At 50.8% G+C, this 20,565-nt stretch overlaps 2 protein-coding genes and 2 long non-coding RNA genes across 6 annotated transcripts in view; 2 read left to right on the top strand and 2 right to left on the bottom strand.

Annotated features, from left to right (window-relative positions):
* The window catches only part of Abcc1 (ATP binding cassette subfamily C member 1), a 113,139-nt gene extending 108,246 nt beyond the window's left edge, over window positions 1-4,893 (bottom strand). For all 3 annotated transcript variants that reach the window (XM_040733399.1, XM_040733400.1, XM_040733402.1), the window contains exon 1: window positions 4,787-4,893. In XM_040733399.1, coding sequence (XP_040589333.1) covers window positions 4,787-4,834 — 48 coding nt within the window. In that variant the 5' untranslated portion in view covers window positions 4,835-4,893. The remainder of the gene's footprint in view (window positions 1-4,786) is intronic.
* A 61-nt stretch (window positions 4,894-4,954) lies between these two features.
* Window positions 4,955-5,820, top strand: LOC121135133. The gene is made up of 2 exons (XR_005872319.1): window positions 4,955-5,384; window positions 5,533-5,820. It is a non-coding gene; the product is annotated as an uncharacterized LOC121135133 (long non-coding RNA).
* A 7,491-nt stretch (window positions 5,821-13,311) lies between these two features.
* LOC121135175 lies at window positions 13,312-20,197 on the top strand. Its single transcript, XR_005872385.1, has 2 exons — window positions 13,312-13,731; window positions 19,819-20,197. It is a non-coding gene; the product is annotated as an uncharacterized LOC121135175 (long non-coding RNA).
* LOC101841905 (60S ribosomal protein L27a-like) lies at window positions 17,791-18,313 on the bottom strand. The gene has a single exon (XM_005077366.4). The coding sequence runs from the start codon at window positions 18,271-18,273 to the stop codon at window positions 17,827-17,829; it is 447 nt and encodes a 148-aa protein (XP_005077423.1). The 5' UTR covers window positions 18,274-18,313; the 3' UTR covers window positions 17,791-17,826.
* Window positions 20,198-20,565: the final 368 nt, after the last annotated feature.

Raw genomic sequence — 20,565 nt, 5'->3', positions numbered from 1 at the left:
TCTCTCAGTAAGAGTTCGAGGCCAGCCTGGTCTACAAAGAGAGTTCCAGGACAGCCAGGGCTGTTACACTGGGGGAAAAAAAGAAAAAAATCAAAAGCAGGATCCCTGGCTGCTGGGATCAAAGGAGGACAGAGAGAGAAGAGTGACAGGAAGCTGGGTGTGGTGGTACGGGGCTGTTATTCCAGTTACTGGGGAAACTGAGGCAGGGAATCACAAGTTCAGGGTACATGTGGGCTTCAGAGTTGAATGAAGGACAGCCTGGGCAGATTAGTGAGATCCTTGTCTCAAAACAAAAAGTACAAAGAGGGCTGGGTGTGCCAGTAGCTCAGCGTCTACAAAAACACAGACTGTCTGAAAGCAGTAACAAATCAGCTGGACGGCACCGGGCCCCAGGAGGCAGCCCTGACAAGTTTGGATACATTCTACAAGAATGGCAGATAGCCGGCAGAAGGGAGCAAGAATCAAGGACACCATGGGACGGCCTTCCCTGAAGACTGAGCACCACAGGTGCCCCCCCAGCTCCTCCCAGGATGCAATACTACAAGGATGCCCTGAGTCCCCCACAGGGGTTCTGTGGACACCCTCCAAGTCAACTTGTCCAACAGAGGGGCTCTGTCACCCACCAACACGCTCTCAAGGTGAAGCAACTCCATGAGAGAATGGAGTCCAGCAGGCAGACACACACACACACACACACACACACACACACACACGCATGCACACAGAGACACACACAGACAGACATACAGTGACACAGACACACAGAGACATAGACACAGACACACACACAAGCACGCACGCACAGAGACACAGACACACAGGCACACACATGCACACGCATGCACAAACGCAGATACACATGCACACAGAGACAGACACACAAGCACGCATGCACACAGAGACACACAGAGACATAGACACAGACACACACACAAGCACGCACGCACAGAGACACAGACACACAGGCACACACATGCACACGCATGCACAAACGCAGATACACATGCACACAGAGACAGACACACAAGCACGCATGCACACAGAGACACACAGAGACATAGACACAGATACACACACCCAGACCCTGGTCTCAACCACAGAGGCAGCTGCAATTTTCTCCTGCAAGGCCAAGATCGTGGACCATGAGCCCCTCAGGTCAGTCCCACAAGTCCCCAAAGCCATCTATCTGGATGTGCTCAAATGCTACATCCATCGGGTGGCAGGGTGGGGGCCCCGCTGCGGCGGTCAGGTACAGTGAGCAGGAGGATGCCAAATCAGCCCCCACAGCCGCTCACTGCCGGTCTCCTGCTGGTGCGTGTGCGCGCGCGTGAGTGCGTGCGTGCGTGTGTCCAGATGTTCTCAGCAGGCAGGGGCAGCAAAAGGCAAATATGGAGCCCTGCCCAATGGCAAGGAGCCCCGCCCAATGGCAAGCACCTACACCTACTGAGTGCTGACCAATTACTGCGGCTGCTCCCAGCGCCTGCAGCGGATTCTCAGTTTGTTTGTTTACTTGCGCACTGGGCCTTCTCACATGCTAGGCAAGTGCTCACCCACAGAGCTAAATCTCCAATCCTTTTTGTACATTTAATTGTTGAAACAAGGTCTTGCGTAATTACCCGGGCCAGTCTTGAACCTGTGGTCCTCCAGTCTCAGCTTCTTTCAGTAGCTGGGATGACAGGCCTGCTCAAGGCTTCATACATATTTTCTAACTTTTCAATTTATTGTGTGATGGTGATGGGGGATGTCCTTCTGTGTGTGTGTTTCTCTTACTGGTTGATGAATAAATACTGATTGGCCAGTAGCCAGGCAGGAAGTATAGGTGGGGCTACCAGATGAGGAGAATTCTGGGGGAGAGAGAGGAGAGATGCCACCAGAGAGACGCCATGTAGCCACCAAAGGAGCATTCTCTGGTAAGCCTAAACCACATGGAGATACACAGTTAAATAGAAATGGGTTAATAATTAAGAGAGAGCTAGCCAGTAAGAAGTCTAAACCATCGGCCAAACAGTTTATAATTAACATGAGCCTCTGTGTGCTTATTTGGAACTGAAGCGTGTGGCGTTGGAAAGAAACACCGTCTGCATGATGGTATGCACAGATGTGTAAGAACACACAACACCCGAGTATAGACCCACGGAACACGCCAGGTGTCTTCCTCTAGGCGTCCTCTCAAGGAGGTCTCTCGCCAAACCTGAAACCTGATCCTTTGGAAGGCTAGCTGACCAATCTCTCCCAATCTCTCCTGCCCGCTCAACGGCACAGCCAGGCTTGGCCCTTTATAGGGGTCCTGGGACTCAAACTCAAGTCCTCCTGCTTGCACACCAAACACTCTTGCCCACTGAGCCATTTCCTCACACGTTTCTAAAGTAAACTTACAAAGAGAGGCCCCCGCACCTTTTCCCAACCATCTTCCGAAAACCAACCACGAGGTCCACTCCCCCTCCCCCTCCCCCACCCCCACTCCTCCATCCCCCCTCCCCCACCCCCGCCTAACAGCTCCACATGCCCAGGGAAAAGAGTAAGCCACTGCCAGCCCTCAGCTCCAACTTTCCACTTAGAAGTTCCACTCTTGGGGCTGGAGAGATGGCTCAGAGGTTAAGAGCACTGACTGTTCTTCCAAAGGTCCTGAGTTCAATTCCCAGCAACCACATGGTGGCTCACAACCATCTACAATTCAATTGGGTGCCCTCTTCTGGCATGTAGGCAAAATACTGTATATGTAATAAATAAATAAATCTTTAAAAAAAAAGAATTACAAAAATACACAGAGTGCAGCGCAGGCTAGACCACTCACACTGATAAAGCCCATGACCGTGCAGCGCAGGCTAGACCACTCACACCGAAGGCTGGGACGCTTTCCCCATCCCCCTTCCCTACAGCTAAACTGAGGAGCAGTGGCAACAGCTTACTCAAGACGATGAAGTCCAGCGGGGGTGTCAGCGCAGTGACTGTGGGAGACCCCAGGTCCAATCGCAGGGTGGGGTGCAGCTACCTGCCCATCGGCGGGCTAGACCGTGCTGACAGCAACACTCAGCTTTGGAAGACACGAGCCACGTGCTTCAGTTTGCCGGCCTTTGAGGCACCGGCTCACTGCAGCCCAAGCCTCTCTGAAACTCTCAACCCCTGTGCCTCAGCTCCCCAAGGGCTGTGGCAAAAAGCCCCTAGAAAGAGAACACAAAGCTGGGTTTCTTGGGTAGGGTTCTTAGCTGACCAGAAGACAGAGAACGCTCCAAAACACTTTTCAGTCACCACTGCCCGGCAACAAAACGCATCCTGCTATGGGTTGGCAAGAGGCTTGCCGCCTGATGACCTGAGTTCAATCCTCGGACCACACATGTTGGAAGGAAAGAACCAACTCCCTCAGATTTCTGACTTTCCACATGTGTGTCGTGGTATACATGCCCTCATCTATCCACACACTCAATATATAGACAGACAGAGATATAGAGTGTATGTGTGTGTGTGTGTGGGTGGGTGGGTATACAGTATGTGTGCATACATATGGATGTATACATAAAAATAAACAAACTGGTACAGAATCTAATGTCTAATCAACCTACTTTCGCCCACCACAAAAGAAAATAAACCAGGAAACACACCAGCACCTACTTAACACTGAGCCAGATCCCACCAGGTTCCTGAAGAATAACTCTGTTCTCTCCCCACATGGCACAGGGCAGAGAGAGGACACACAGGTGTTCCTCTGTGGCAAACAGGCACCAATCCCTGGCAGACTCCTGAATGCTAATCACTAGCAACACCGTTTTCAGTCCTGGAGAAACCTCCAGCCTCGTGGCTTTAAAATGGGAGTCGTATCCAAGTGTGGTAAGTTTCTCGACCAAAAAAGGCACCCTCCCTCCCCCAGAAGACTAAAAAGTTTGCCAATGGGCCTTCATGGGTCGTCACTCCTATCAGGGAGGTATCCCAAGACGGTACAAGAAAGCACTTGTGGGCACTAATCAACGACGAAGAAACGGTTGTTTTTCCTGTTTCTCAGACAACAACAACAACAAAAAAAAAAGGTCATTGTGTCCAGACTGTCCTATTGTATTCACTAAATAATCAGGACAGCCCGATACAGGAGTGTTCTGGAACAATGGACAAATCGCATTACACGGACACGAAATCCACAAGCGCTGGGGATTAGAGGAGTCAGCCAGGGAAAACCGGCCTAGTAAAGATTATTTCGGAAGAAAGCTGCCCGGAGAGGGTCTGCAGTCTCCGGACCAACCCCAGAGCAGAGCCTCAGCGCCGCACAGGGTGGAAGGCACTCCCCCTGGGTACCAGGGTCCCGGGCATCTCCACTGCACCCCAAACCCACAAAGCGGGGCAGAACGGTCTCCTACCCTTCTCTTGCCACGTCCTTCCTGTTCCTTTAAACTTTCCCGGTCGCATTTAGGCAGAAAGGATGAGAAAAAAACATGATGCCAAGGTAACAACAGGGAGGTAAAACAAACGGTGGGGGAGGGATCCCCAACACACGGGGAGTGAAGTCCCTTTGTAGAGACGGGGTGAGTGCTGCGACTGGGGGACCCCTACTCCTCCAGGGGACGGAAAACCCCCACTTGACCGCCTCCAGCAGAACCCCCAAAGCAGAGAGGCCCCTCCCCGCGCACGCCCAGCAATCCCGGAACCGGGTCCGCAGAGTCTGGCCGCGGCGGCTGCGCCCGGCCCGGATGGTGGGTCCCCACGTCTGCAGAGCCAGGCTCGGGCTGGGGAGCCGCTGGGCCCGCGCGTCCCCCGCGTCCCCCAGACCTCCCCGACCGCCCCGCGGCCCGACACCTACCCAGAGCCGGTCGGAGCCATCAGAGCTGCAAAAGCTGCGTAGCGCCATGCGGGCGGGCGAGCGGCTGGCTGAGCGAGGAGCCGCAGCGCCGCGCGGTTGGCCCGCGTCACCGGGATGCAGCCCCGCCCCGCCCCGCCCCGGCCCCGCCCCGCGCGTGGGAGCAAGCGAGGCTCCTCGGGTTCTCCCTCCGGGTTGGGCGTGCAGGCCGCGGCTGCAGCTCCCAGCTCCAGCCGGGGCCCTAACGCCGACACGGCCGCGAGGAGCCCCCGCACTGGGCCCTTCCACTCCCTGGCTTCGTCCCAGGCGATCCTCACTGGACAGCCTGTCCCCTGCTGCGGGATCTGGAGCTTTTTTTTTTTATTTTATTTTCTTTAACTCCAGAATCAACTGGCGGGGTAGGGATGTGAGCTTCCCCAGGACAGATGAGGAAACTGAGGCCCAAAGAGGCGAGGAGACTCGATCAGGGCCACTCAAAGGATTCCATCCCAAACGCTGAGGTCTCCATCCCAAACGCCTGTTTGCCACCCCCCACCCTCCTCCTCCTCCCACTGTCTGCAAAGCACCCTGGGAATTTCTCCCACTCTTGGGCAGCCAGGAAGTAAGTCCTTTCCTTGTGGTTTCTTGGTTTGGGTTTGGGAGGTTTGGGGACAGGGTATCACATAACTAAGTCTGGCCTCTAATGCACCATGTGGTAGATTACGGTCTTGGACTTCTGATCTCCTGCCATCTTTTTTTTTTTTTTCAAGACAGGGTTTCTCTGTGTAACCCCTGGCTGTCCTAGAACTCGATTTGTGGATGAGACTGACCTAGAACTCAGAGATCCACCCGCCTTTGCCTCCCACGTGCTGGGATTAAAGGCCTGCGCCACCACATCTTGGTCACCTAACCGGCTGGGTTAACGTGGTGCTGAGAACAGAACCCAGGACGTCCGCCATGCTCGGCGAGCTCTCTGCCTCCTGAGCTACGCCACTCCAGCCCCTCGAAAACACTTTGATTTAAAAAAAATTACAATAAAAGTAAACGAGTAAGATAAACATACCTTGTGAGGATCAGCCACAAGCCAGAGAATGTGTTAGGTTCGGGAGGCGGAGGCGAGAGCGAAACAGTCGCCTAACCCCACCCCCATGAAGTAGAGAGCCGGCGAGAACCCAGGTACTGATGTTCGCCATGGAGGCAAAGGACACCGAAGCCTGGACACACAAGGCTGCTTAACATTCACGGCTAGAGAGCTACTCAAGGCTTCATGCTTAGCAATATGCAGACACTAACCTGAAACTCACATAGCAACCCATGAAGTGCGTAATGTTACGTTATTCTTCCTATTTCTCAGGTTGGAGACCAAACAGAAAGCAAAAGCAACTTGTCAGAGATGACTTGCGTGGTGATGACCGAGCAGTCCTGCTTGGGGAGGGGGGACGGCCAGTGGAGAGAACACATGGGTGATGATACTGCCTCATACTGCTTAAGATACAGACACGGGGGGGGGCTGGAGAGATGCTCAGAGGTTAAGAGCACCGGCTGCTCTTCCAGAGGTCCTGAGTTCAATTCCCAGCAACCACATGGTGGCTCACAACCATCCTTAATGAGATCTGGTGCCCTCTTCTGACCTGCAGGGGTACATGTAGACACAATACTATATACATAATAAATAAAAAAAATTTTAAAAAAAAGATACAGACACTGAAGAGCTGGCTGGGCCCAAGCCCAGGAGTCTAAGCTTTTCAATGACCCCAGCAAGGCCTCTCCTCTCTCCTCCTCCTCATACGTGTCTGCCTGGTGCACAGTCCCCATTAGCATGCGCACAGGCAGCTACTGCAAAGGAAAAAGAACAACGGAGTGTACAAATGGGAGCCCACATACACAGAGATCTTAGTGAAGGGAGAAGGAAGGACACGGGATTCTTCTGTGGTTCTTTGGCTGGTCCAGGTCCCCCTCAATATGAGTGAGGCTTTGGTTGGTTGGTTGTTGTTGTAATATTAATAGTACTTATTTATTTGTGTGTGCATATGTGTGGGAATGCATGTAAATTACTAGTGGAAGTCAGCGGACAGCCTGGGAGAGTCATTTCTCTTGGAACCAGGGTTCTGGGAATCCTGTCCCAGGTCGAGAAGCTTGGTGGTAAGTGCCTTTACCTGCAGATCCATCTTTATGAGTGAGTTTTAAAAGGATAATGACTTTCAGGTGACAGTTCTCAATGCAGTGGTACCCATATTTATTGAGCATCTGCTGTATACCAGGGGTCATGCCCCTAGCAAGCTAGTAAGTAGCTGAGGCATGTTCAAATCTGATAGATGTTAGAATGGTGATGTATTTTCAATTATTTTGGTGATAAGGAAGGAGCTACTGATCACAGAATTTTGTAGCAGAAAGTGTGTTTACAACTGCCGCAAGATCCAGGAAGAAAAGGAGATAAAGGGGGTCTGAAGGGGGCCGGGCCTGCTCAGGTAAAAGTCAAGAAGACTTTCTGGAAGACAGCTTTTGAGCTAAACACAAGCAGAACTGGGATTCCAGCCCGGGCTGTGTCCTGAGCTGAAGAAAAGCGGCCTGTGGGGAAACCAGAAAGCAGCCAAGACTGGTGCTGTGTGCACGTGGTCTCCACTAGGGAGACTGAGGAAGGAAGATTCTGAGTGTCAGCTTGTAAGCCCTGTTGCGCAAACCTGAGAACCTGGTTTCCGATCTCCAGCATCCACGCCAAATGCACCCGTGTGTTTAAAAAGGAAAGATACCCATGTGTCAGGCACATCTGTAACCCTAGTCCTGGGGAGATAGACACAGGCAGATCCCTGGAGCTCGCCAGACAGCCTGACAGCCTAGTTGTAAAGTCCTGGGAGCGTGCTGTGGACAAGGCCAGTGAGATGGTTCCTCTAGCAAAAGCACTTGCACGCAAACCTAACAACCGGAGTTCAGTGCCCCAGTCCCTCAGGTAACGGGAGAGAGTTGGCTACTGAGGCTCTTTTCTGGCCACCACAAGTGCTCCATGACACGCCGATGCCTTCACTCACACATACGACCAAAGTGAAAGTAACTTCACTGGAAAAGTAAGGTGGAAGGTTGGGCAGGGTGGAACCAGGCAGACCTATAGATAGATGACAGATCTATAGATAGATAAATAGATGATAGATAGATAGATAGATAGATGACAGAGATAGATGATAGAGATAGATGATTATAGATAGATGATAGATGATAGACAGATAGATAGATAGATAGAATAGCAACTGAGTCTTGAAGACATCCAAGAATACATGTGCACCACACACACACACACACACACACACACACACACACACACAAGAAAATGAACAGCCATGAAAGTGAGAAAGACCTTAGAGGAACCAGCTTAGGAGCAGGATGGGGACAGGGAAGCAGGAGGTACACATATGGCCTAGGATGGAGTTACTAGGACCTGAGCGTGCAGGGTTATGCTGGTCGGGGAAGACCCTGGGAAGAGTCACTGATGGGATTTAGGTAGGGGCGGGAAGAGAAAGCATGATCTCTTTCCATTCTTAGCCTCTTGACTCACTTTTTCTTTCAACAAATCTTTGCTCCTTTTCAAGTTGTTGACTTTGTAGAAGAAGACACCAGATTTTCCACATAGAGCCACAGGCATGGGGGAAATACACGTGGAAGGGGTGACAAGCAGCTCCTGCAAGACATTAGCTATGCCCTGAGGTCTGGTTCCAGCCCTTGAACCTGTTGCTCACTGACAGTCCTCTTGCACAGGGACGTAATCAAGAGTCATCTCTTTGCCCCAGCTGTGGTCCTGCAGCTGATCCAGGACCCCGAGTTAGAGGAGCACTCGAAGACACAAGTGTCTTAGACAAATCATTGTTGTTTCAATGTCGTTACTCCACGGGCATCCAGTTGAACTGGTCTGGGTAGAAAGCATCCTTATGAGATTGCGACGCTTAGAGTAAACATTGAATTCAGTCCTGACCTAAGCAGTCCCGGGCTGTACCCCCCATGTGGCCACCCACAGCAGAAGGAGCGGCAGCTGGGCTATCTATCAGTGGTTGAGATAGCACCACTCTCTAATCTCCGAGGGGCGGCAGCAGCTTCTGGGGGTGGGGGTTTGAGGAGTACCCTGGTTGTAGTTCATCCTTAGGCTGGCTGGGCTCTGATCTAGGCCTCAGTCCCCCACCTCTGGCTCAAAGAAGGTCCTTCCAGTCCTGCGGATTACTTTACTTCTGCTGGAAGGAGCGCCACAGGGTATGTGGTCCCCTATGGGTTGCATTGGGTGGCGTAGGCTGTGAGTGCGCCCCTAGAGGAAGGTTCCGGGTTAAACACAGACACAGTAGCCACTAGCGTGTGTGTCTTGGTAGAAGTTTAGACAAGACAGAGGTCAATAGTTTTGCTGAATGCCTGAGAAGAGAAAGGAGAAAAGGGGAGTAGGTAAGAGAGCCAGGAAAGAAAAAAGAGGAGCGCGGGGGTGGGGGGTTGCATGGCAGGCTTTTGACATCCAAACTCAGATCCTCATGCTTGCTACAGCTCGGATCCTAGAACCTCTCTCCCTCTCCCCCTCTCCTCCCTGTTTCCCTCCTTCCCTCCCTCTCTCCCCGACTTCTGCTTAACAGTGGGACCAGCTGGGTGGTGGTGGCGCACGCCTTTAATCCCAGCACTTGGGAGGCAGAGGCAGGCAGATCTCTGTGAGTTTGAGACCAGCCTGGTCTACAGAGTGAGTTCCAGGAAAGCCAAGGCTACACAGAGAAACCCTGTCTCAAAAACAAAATAAATAAATAAATAAAAATAAGAAAAGAAGAGTGAGACCAGGCAGTACTTGTCTTTCTGTACTATGTTCACTTCACACAGAGGCCTCCAGGTCCACTCGTGCTGTCTCTTATGGAAACAACTCCTCAGGCTCGCGGTTTGGATGCTTGGTCCCAAGCCACCGGCGCCCTACTGAAAGACTGTAGAAACTGGCTAGGTGTGGTAGGCGCATGCCTTTAGGCGCTTGGGAGACAGAGGAAGGAGAATCTCCATGAAGCAGAGGCCAGTGTGGTCTACGTGGTGAGTTCCAGGCCAGCCAGGGCCGCACAATGACACCCTGCCTAAAAATAATAACAAATGGTGACTTTCTGAGACGGCGGGGATTTGAGCAAGTGGGGCCGCACTGGGAGAAGTAGGGCCCCAGAAGAGGACCACCCTGGGGTGTGTTACCCCTTTAGGATATGACATCTGTCCTCCATCCACCATTGGCTGGGCGCTCTGAAGCCCTGAGCCAAAATAAACCCTTCAGGGCTGGAGAGATGGCTCAGGGCTAAGACCAGCAGTAATGTGTGTATGCCCACCCTATCTTCTTTATCCATTCACCCACTGGTGGGTGCCTCGTCTGACTCCATATCTTGAAGCAGTACAGCAAAGGATGCAGACGGCCAGACGGCTCCTTCAAATCCAATTTCATTTTCTAAACCCAAAGCAGCATGCAGGGGAGTAGTGCCCGGCTGGGGAGAATGCAGGGGAGTAGTGCCCGGCTGGGGAGAATGCAGGGGAGTAGTGCCCGGCTGGGGAGAATGCAGGGGAGTAGTGCCCGGCTGGGGGAGAATGCAGGGGAGTAGTGCCCGGCTGGGGAGAATGCAGGGGAGTAGTGCCCGGCTGGGGGAGAATGCAGGGGAGTAGTGCCCGGCTGGGGAGAATGCAGGGGAGTAGTGCCCGGCTGGGGAGAATGCAGGGGAGTAGTGCCCGGTTGGGGGAGAGTGCAGGGGAGTAATGCCCGGTTGGGGGAGAATGCAGGGGAGTAGTGCCCGGTTGGGGGAGAATGCAGGGGAGTAGTGCCCGGCTGGGGAGAATGCAGGGGAGTAGTGCCCGGCTGGGGAGAATGCAGGGGAGTAATGCCCGGTTGGGGGAGAATGCAGGGGAGTAGTGCCCGGTTGGGGGAGAATGCAGGGGAGTAGTGCCCGGCTGGGGAGAATGCAGGGGAGTAGTGCCCGGCTGGGGAGAATGCAGGGGAGTAGTGCCCGGTTGGGGGAGAGTGCAGGGGAGTAGTGCCCGGTTGGGGGAGAGTGCAGGGGAGTAGTGCCCGGTTGGGGGAGAGTGCAGGGGAGTAGTGCCCGGCTGGGGGAGAATGCAGGGGAGTAGTGCCCGGCTGGGGAGAATGCAGGGGAGTAGTGCCCGGTTGGGGGAGAATGCAGGGGAGTAGTGCCCGGCTGGGGAGAATGCAGGGGAGTAGTGCCCGGCTGGGGAGAGTGCAGGGGAGTAGTGCCCGGCTGGGGGAGAGTGCAGGGGAGTAGTGCCCGGCTGGGGAGAATGCAGGGGAGTAGTGCCCGGTTGGGGGAGAGTGCAGGGGAGTAGTGCCCGGCTGGGGAGAATGCAGGGGAGTAGTGCCCGGCTGGGGAGAATGCAGGGGAGTAGTGCCCGGTTGGGGGAGAATGCAGGGGAGTAGTGCCCGGCTGGGGAGAATGCAGGGGAGTAGTGCCCGGTTGGGGGAGAGTGCAGGGGAGTAGTGCCCGGTTGGGGGAGAGTGCAGGGGAGTAGTGCCCGGCTGGGGAGAATGCAGGGGAGTAGTGCCCGGCTGGGGGAGAGTGCAGGGGAGTAGTGCCCGGTTGGGGGAGAATGCAGGGGAGTAGTGCCCGGTTGGGGGAGAATGCAGGGGAGTAGTGCCCGGTTGGGGGAGAATGCAGGGGAGTAGTGCCCGGTTGGGGGAGAATGCAGGGGAGTAGTGCCCGGTTGGGGAGAATGCAGGGGAGTAGTGCCCGGCTGGGGAGAATGCAGGGGAGTAGTGCCCGGTTGGGGGAGAATGCAGGGGAGTAGTGCCCGGCTGGGGAGAATGCAGGGGAGTAGTGCCCGGTTGGGGGAGAGTGCAGGGGAGTAGTGCCCGGCTGGGGAGAATGCAGGGGAGTAGTGCCCGGTTGGGGGAGAGTGCAGGGGAGTAGTGCCCGGCTGGGGAGAATGCAGGGGAGTAGTGCCCGGCTGGGGAGAATGCAGGGGAGTAGTGCCCGGCTGGGGGAGAGCTGGGTTACATGGCTCTTCTGCTTTTAAGGGCTGGGGCTGGGACTATATCAGAGTACAGAAACGGTGTACGTTTTGATAGAGACTGCCAAACCACCCTTCCGAAAGACACTATTAATTCTCTTGCCATAAGAGGACTCATGGAAGATTGATGACGTTGGGGCAGAGGCTAGGGCGATGGTAACAGGGTATAGAGTTCCTGCTGTGCGAGTGAGGGCACCGGAGTTTGAACCCCCCACCACACACATAAAACACATGGAGGAGCACATGTGTGACCCTTGCGCTCTTATGAAGATATGGGGCAGGAGACTCCCAGAAGGACAGGAGGTAGCTAGAAGTGAACAGCAGAGACACCCTGCTTTCAGATGGGGCAGAGTGTGATAAGAAAAGCAGGCTACAGGATACAGGAGCAGATGAATACCCATGCACGCATGCCTACAGCACACACATGCATGTATGTACACAGCACATGTGAGAACAAAAGCAGGCTGTGGTACAGGAGCAGATGAGTACCCATGCATACAGCACACACATGCACGCATGCCTACAGCACACACATGCATGTATGTACACAGCACACACACACGTGCATACAACAGAGAGAGAGAGAGAGAGAGAGAGAGAGAGAGAGAGAGAGAGAGAGAGAGAGAGAGAGAGAACAAAATAAAGTAGGAGACGGTAAGTGTGGGGAGGGTCCCCACTCTTCCGTGCTGCTGAACTAGACTGGCGTTCAAATCGCAGGTTCTTCCTGTTGAAAGCACATCTGAACTTCTCATCTGCCTCCTTCCCCAAGACTGCAGCTCTCAACAATGAAGCCTCGTTTAGAGTTCTTCTCTTGCCGGTGCTGGGGTCAAACTTCCCCATCTCTACTTTTCAGAAGAAAGCACCTCCAAGTGCTGTAGCTGTGTTACAGAGTGCTCGCCTACCACGGAGAAGGCCCTGGCTCAACCCCCAGCAGCGCGAAGGCCCCAATCCTCTTCTCCATGCAAGCTCTTCAGAGATTTGAAAGCTGTAGTAGATGCTGTTCAAGGGTGCTCCTTCTGAGAGGATCCTAGACACAACCACACACAACCTGGCGGTGAAGACAGTACTCCTGAGACCAGTGAGCTCAGCATTCCATCATAAGAGCTCTGGGGTCTCCTAAGGGTGGGTTCAAGTCTCTATTATCTCCTTTCCTAGCTAGGGCCCAGTTTTACACACACACACAACACAGAGGAAGGGAGAGACCCAGTCACTGTGTGGGGATGGAGAGGCAGAAGAGGTTGTGTTTCAGTTTGCATATTGTTTTCATAATGGGGAAGTCCTGTGTATATGTCAATAAAGCACTGCTGGCCAATAGGGAAGCAAGATAAGTGGGACTAGGAGTTGAGGAGGATTCTGGGAGAGACACAGACAGTCATGATGTAGCCACCATAAGAATAAGAGGTCCGGGCCACATTCTCTAGTAAGAGAAATACTTAGATTAACAATTATGGATTAAATACTTGAGTCAGAAATAGCCAATAAGAAACAAGCAAACGGCCAACAGCTTCATAATTAATATAGCCTCCTGTGTGTTCATTTGGGACTGATGCGGCTCTGGAGCCAGGCTGGCGGGAAGGCTGCACTCTACATTTCAGATATTTTTTGTTGCCTCGATGAAATAACATTACCAGAATCAACTTTCAGAGTTTGTTTGGTTCATGGTTCCAGAGGGATAAGAGTCTATCTTGAGACAAGGTGTGACAGAGACATCAGGAGCAGGAAGATGAGAGCGATCACATTTCATCCACAGAAAGTATCTGAAAGGGACAAGGCCGTAAACTTTCAATGCCTGACCCCAATGGCATATTTATACCACCTCCTGTTGGGGAAGTCCTGTGTATATGTCAATAAATTACTGCTGGCCAATAGGAATCTAGATAGGTGGGGCTAGGAGTCCAGGAGGATTCTGGGAAGGAGAAAGACAAGAGAGTCAACATGTGACGCCATGGGGGTAGGACGCCGGGAACTATTCTCCGGTAAGAAACATACTTAGATTAACAATTATGGGGTAATTACTTAAGGCAGAGCTAGCCAGTAAGGGACAAGCAAGGCCAACAGCTTCATAATTAATACAGCCTCCTGTGTGTTTATTTGGGACTCATGCGGATCTGGAACCAGGCGGGCGGGACGGCTTCTCTCAAGGAAAGCTTCTTGTAACATAATGGTGATCAGGAGTGGGATTGAATTTCCACGTAGAATGACAAAAGATTTATAGGAATTTTAGAAACAGAAGAACGGAGAGAAGCACAGATTTTTGGTAGCAGCATTTTTCTCAGGTGTGCTCTGTTTTGCTATGGACAAGCCGAGATTCACGTGGCTCACTTCCGGAGTCTTTCTGACTCGGCATAAAAAGAGAAAAAAAAAAACCAACAAGGTTGTTTTAAGAGACTCTGCTAACGATTTAAAAGTTGTACGTACAGCTGGAAGTGGCAGCTTTTGCTGGATGTCAGCATGGACTGAGGCGGTAAGCTGCAGTCACGCTTACGCCCGCCATCTTGAAACGGCAGTTTAAAACAGCCAGTTTTAACAGATAAGACACGTGGCCAGAAAAACGTAAAGATTTACAGTAAAGTCAGACTTGGATAAAGAAAAACCTCTAAAGGTTTACAGTGTGTTTAAAAATATACGTGAGATTGAGAGAGAAAATGAAACGGCAAAGTGGTAAATAAATAGAAAAGCCGGCGTTGTGGTGGCGCACGCCGGTAGGATTTACTCCAGAGGCAGAGGCAGGCGGATTTCCAAAGAGAAACCCTGTCTCAGAGAAAAATAAATAAAAGTAAAAGAAATAAAGTAATAATAGATAAATAAATAAGCCACGTAAAGATGGAAAATACACAGAGAGTCTGGATACTGTACGCTATTGTGTTTTTCAGTTTTTTGCTTGCTCAGGAAGGAACAGCTGCTAAAGTACACTTGATTATAAATGCTGCTGAATTAATCCAACTTCTATCTTTTGAAAATGCCTTGACTTCAAAATTTAAGTATAAGGATATGTTACTTGGGAAAGGAAATTTTGCTTATGTTTCCACAGAAAATGAAAAGCTGAGGATTCCTTCCAGACTTCTGTGGTTTGACGAACCAAGACCCCCAGAAGCAGTGGGCCAGGCGTTTCAACAATTGAGACAGCTAAGATGATGGAGCTTTACAGACCCCGAAAATAAGGACTTATACAGGTTTCTGAGTTTTGTCATGATCCCCATGGTGTGAACAGCGCCCCCTTCCAGCAGGAAGCAGTTTGGAATGAGCGACGTCCTGATTCCCATCTTGTTTATAAATCTTTGTTTTCATTTAAATGGGATTGTTTATAATTGGCTAGTGATCACAGCCAATCTTTTTTAATGGTAAAAAAGGGAATTATATTATGGGTATTGTTTTTCATTTATTGATACTAATTCAAAGTCAATTTTGTGATAAGTATATTTCTCCTCTTGACTAAGTATTGTACTTATACTGTTCTTTTAAAATGTAATGCATAATTGAATACAGACTATAGATAGTTACTTATAATAGAATTTATAGTTAGGTAAGTTAGGTTTTCTAGATATACAGAAATATATTTGAGACAGATAGACAGTCTTCAAACCTCTCAAAGACCTTCAGAACATGGCATTTAAAATGGTCTAGGGTTTTTTTGACAATGAGAAATGTCTGCTCCTGGCAGCACCAATTATGTCTGAGAGGAAGATGGGCATCGAAGAAACTTGTTATGGAGTTTGCTTTCGACATGGCAAGATTAGCCATTTGGGCAAGAAACTGCTCTTGCCTAGACTGTTTGACTGCTGTTGTATAAACTGGACATGCAGGACCCACAGGAAAGTGACTACTGAACTCAGTCTTACAGGGTTCCTGCTTCATGAAGAGTCTACGAGACTTTCTGCAGGACAAAGAAAAATGACTGACAGACTGCCAACGCACATGGACAGTTTGAAATTTCCTGCTTTGCTGAGAAGTGTTCCAGACACATTGTGGCCTATGGGCTGAAGATGGATGCCCCAACGTTACAGAGGAACTTTGGGTGACTGTCCAGGCAGTAAGATGTCTCTGTCAATCCTAGTGTTTATATATTATCCTTCTGTGGTCTTTGATGGAGTTGAAGACAGATAGTTATAATTATAGTTTTCCTTAGTTATGATAAAAGATAAGCTACATATAGGACTTTGGACTCACAAGGATGGGATGGATGATATTTTCTTTAGATCTTGCTAAATGTTAATAGACAAAATGTTGTAACTGTGTTCTTACTTGATAACTGTTCTGTCATATACAATTTGACTATGTTAAAGTTAAGACCTTTCTTTTTGTTTAAACAGAAAAGAGGAGATGTTGGGGAAGTCCTGAGTATATGTCAATAAATTACTGCTGGCCAATAGGAATCTAGATAGGTGGGGCTAGGAGTCCAGGAGGATTCTGGGAAGGAGAAAGACAAGAGAGTCAACATGTGACGCCATGGGGGTAGGACGCCGGGAACTATTCTCCGGTAAGAAACATACTTAGATTAACAATTATGGGGTAATTACTTAAGGCAGAGCTAGCCAGTAAGAGACAAACAAGGCCAACAGCTTCATAATTAATACAGCCTCCTGTGTGTTTATTTGGGACTCATGCGGATCTAGAACCAGGCTGGTGCGGCAGAGCCCAGGCGACTGGCGGGGGATAACCAAAGTGGCTAGCAAAAGAAAAAGCTTCTCTTAACAACCTCCCAAAGGTCCGTAACCTGCAGAGAGGTGGTGGTGCACACCTGTAATCCCAGCACTCTGGAGGCAGAGGCAGGCGGATCTCTGTGAGTTCGAGGCCAGCCTGGTCTACAAGAGCTAGTTCCAGAACAGCCTCCAAAGTCACACACACACACACACACACACACACACACACACACACACAACAACAACAACAAAAATAATAGCACTCACCTAGTAGCAATGCCTTACATTGTGACTTTTGTAGGTCCCCCTTTCTCAATAAAATATGTAGATGATAGATAGATAGATAGGTGATAGATACATTAGATAGATGATTGATAGACAGACAGATAGACAGACCGCGTTAGTAGAAAAAAGTCAGGCCAGGGCATGCACACTGGGAATCTCAGCACTCAGAGGGAAGACGCAGGAGGATTGCCACAGGTTCAAAGCCAGCTTGATCTAAATAGCAAGTCCCGGGTTAAGCAAGGTCACACGGCTGGTACCTCCCCTCTTTCCGCACGCCCCCCACCTTCTACTTTCATGTCATGTATAGTCTTCACGTGGAAGACAAAACATGCAGCACGTGTCCTTTCGGGTCTTGTTCTATTCAGTATGATGCTCTCTGGTTCCAGCTGTCTTTCCGAAGGCCTGACTGGCTGATGTTGATGGCCCTCAAGGCTCATCCACGTCACAGCCTAGCATGAGCAGCCTTCCCCTCCCTCCTGTGTCGAAGGCTAGGCTCCGTTGGGCATAGGTGCTACATTGTGTTGTCCGTTTACCATCTGTAGTCACCGCCGGCCTCCCTTTCTGACTCTTTAGAAACCCTCTGATGCAGCCTGAGTGTACACATGTCCACCCAGGCTCTCTCTTCTGGGTGTGTCCCTGCGGTTGAGATTGCTGAGTCATTTCGACATTGTTTTTTTTTTTAATCTTGAGAGGTTCATGGGAGGTCACGGTAACTTGATGCCTTCCTGCTTTCACAGGGTTGCTCTGTCTGCTGTGATGGGTTCAGGCTGTGGTGGGGAGCTGGGGGAGCTGGGAGACTGGAGAGAGGGCAGGTGAGGTGCAGGGGTCGAGTAAGGGATGGCAGAGGCTTGAAAAAGGAAGCCTGCAGTCTGGCTTGGGAGGCTACAGGGAGCGAAGAAAGGAACGAGCGGCCGCACGTAAGGAAACTGCAGAAGACACAAATGGAGACGAGCGCCACGGCTGCAGGAGAACGCAGAACCATACTTTCTCTGCCTTCCTTCTCTCCCCCTCCCCTGCCCCTCCTCTCTGTATCTCTCACTTCCTCTTCTTCCTTATCTCCCTTTCCTTCCTTCCTCTTTCCCTCTTTCTTTTTCTTTTTTCTTTTTTTTGGAAAATGTTAGCATTTAATTAATCTCCCTGGGTGGGTCAAGCCACCAGGACACAGGCACCTCCAACACCCTTTATCTTCTCTTCAGCTCTTCTGCTGAAAAATGTGGCTTTCACGATGACAGGCTGCTTAGGGAGCTTTCCCTTCCCCAGAACTTCGTAGCAGCCCCATCGCACAACATCAGAGATGGGAGCAGCTCCAGTCTTGTTCTTGGCAGCACTGACCCGTGTCTGCTCACTGACCACTGTCCACAGCTTATCCAGGTTGACAGTCGGGCAGAAGCTCTGGTTCCTCTTTAAGCGGTAATGCCTCATACCAACTTTACCAAAGTAACCTGGATGGTATTTGTCGAAGTTGATCCTGGGGTGATGCACGCCTCCAGCGTTCCCGCGGCATCCTGGATGCTTGTGGTGTTTACCAATGCGGCCGTGGCCATGGCTCACGTGGCCCCGGGGTTTCCGGGTCTTCCTCAGTCTGGACGGCATGGCGGCGATAGAAAGGAAAGAGCCCTTCTTTCTTTCTAATAATTAAAAAAATTGTGTGTGCACTGGTGTTTTGCCTGCACGTGTGTCTGTGTGAGGGTGTCAGATCCCCTGGAACCAGAGTTACAAACAGTTGTGAGTCACCATGTGGGTGCTGGGACTTGAACTTGGGTCCTCTGGAAGAGCAGCCGGTGCTCTCAACTGCTGGGTCATCTCTCCAGTCCCGTCTTGCCTTTCTTTCTCTCCCTTCCCCATCCCCTCTCTCCTCTTCCTCTTCTTCCCTCCAAATCCTCCCATCTGTGCAGCCCAAGCTGGCCTGAAATCCGCCACCCCCCACCCCTGCCTTTGCCTCCCAAGTGCTGGGATTACATGAAGCCCTAAACCCTACTCAGTTTCAGGGCATTGAGCTAGGTAGGTACTCTCTTCCAGGGCTACCCTGGGACACGAAGGATGGAGCTAAAGGAAGACTCAGGAGAGTCCTTTATTGTCAGTGGCAGGTAGTGCAGAGAGTATTATCATCTTAGAAACTCCTCGGCCACCGGGCGTTGGTGGCGCCTTTAATCCCAGCACTCGGGAGGCAGAGGCAGGCGGATCTCTATGAGTTCGAGGCCGGACTGGACCGACAGCCTCCAAAGCAATACAGAGAAACCCTGTCTTGTAAAACCAAAAAATAAATAAATAAATAAACTCCTCAGCCACATGTGGGCCACTTACCAACTCCTCTTGGCCTCTGTTTCCTCACCTGTAGCGTCAGGGAACACTCGCAGGATGGCTGTGTTGAGCAGGAAGTACCATGGGATGGCGCCAGGCATAGCTCTCAAGGAACACTAGCTACACACTTGTGTATTCTATTCCCCTCACCATGCTTCCTTCAGACAGAGGGAACTGCCCCGAGTAGCCTGAATGGACTCAAACTCACAAAACAGTTTTCAATGTAACTTTTTACTGTTCCTTTATTTGAATGAATTCACTCTACAATGACTGTCCTCAATAATCAAACACTGTGTCTCCTGGTAAATGATTAGATAGAAAAAAGTATAAAGTTTAAACCTTGTGAGGATCTAAGATGATGTTTTAGGTATGTAAATGTGAGTTATAAAGGTTTGAGGATGGGAAAGCTTAGATGAAAGATATTTAAGGTGTATAAAAAGAATGAAAAATGTTCAGATTTCTTTCCTTACTATGCCGCTGTTTTATTAAGACTCCAAAAGTTAAGAGTCTTAACAATAATCAATGGAATTATGTAAGCTATTAATTTAGCTGTGGTAAAGCACCACTACCATTATCATAGTGTCAAGCTCAAGATTTTAAATTCCCTTTCGTTGTTTTCTAAGTATAGACTTAAAAGTGCTTCTTGTGCTAAAAACATGTCTAATCCATATACACCCAGTCTTCTGGACAGAGGAAGGAGTGTTCACGCTCTTAACCAGAATCATTTTGGGGTCCCCTATCGTGAGTCTAGTGCCCTGTCTACAATGTGGGTTTCAGTAGAGATTACAAACAGTGGGAATGTTAACATGTCTAAAACTTTACCTTCTGCTCTGCCAGCACCCTGCCGGGTCCCCTCAGAATCTGCACCCCGGACAGCTTGGAAATGGCTACCCCGAGGTGGTCCAACCTCACAGACAGCTTCAACTGGACCTGGACTTTCCTAGCCGTAGGCTCCGCAGAGCCTGGACAGTGAGTGAAACAGTCTTCTATCCCAGGACTTGGCCGGCGCCCCAGCTTTCTCGGGTCCCCCAAAGATGCTGACAACAGAGACAACAGGAAGCAGCCTAGAGAACACGGCACCCCCTTTCCCGCCTGGCCAGCTACCCGTTCCTCTTTCCTCATGTTTTCATAACAAACGAGAGGATGGAATGTTAGCGTCCCATTAGGCAGCAGCCTGCCCGACTGCCAAAGCAATTAAAGTCGCTTCACCACCTGTCACCAGTTCGCCTCTGAAAAGCTCCGGCCAGGCACGGCCCACTCTCTGGCCTCTTACTCCTTTATCTCCTCTCTTCTTCCTCTCGCCTCTTTCCTGTCCTCTCCGTCTGCCCGTCTGCCGGCCTGCCTCTCTCAAGGTCCACACGGCCTTCAGCTCCTTCGGCCTCTCCCTCCCCTCCTCTCCCCAACAAATCTCTTGCACCAACTCTGTGGCTGAGTGGCATTCTTTGACAAAAGGTACCCACAGCACATTTCTTCCTCTTCTTTCCCCCCCTTTCAATAGCACCACCTTATTTTGACTCTCAGTTCCCAAAGCTGTGAGCTAAATAACCTGCTTTTGCTTGTGTTTATAAGTGTTGTGTGTACAAC

The sequence above is a fragment of the Mesocricetus auratus genome, unplaced genomic scaffold (genome assembly GCF_017639785.1).
Source record: "Mesocricetus auratus isolate SY011 unplaced genomic scaffold, BCM_Maur_2.0 Super-Scaffold_100031, whole genome shotgun sequence".
NCBI classification, from domain to species: domain Eukaryota; kingdom Metazoa; phylum Chordata; class Mammalia; order Rodentia; family Cricetidae; genus Mesocricetus; species Mesocricetus auratus.
Note: the sequence above shows the minus strand (reverse complement) of the source record. Positions and strands in the feature narration are given on the sequence as shown.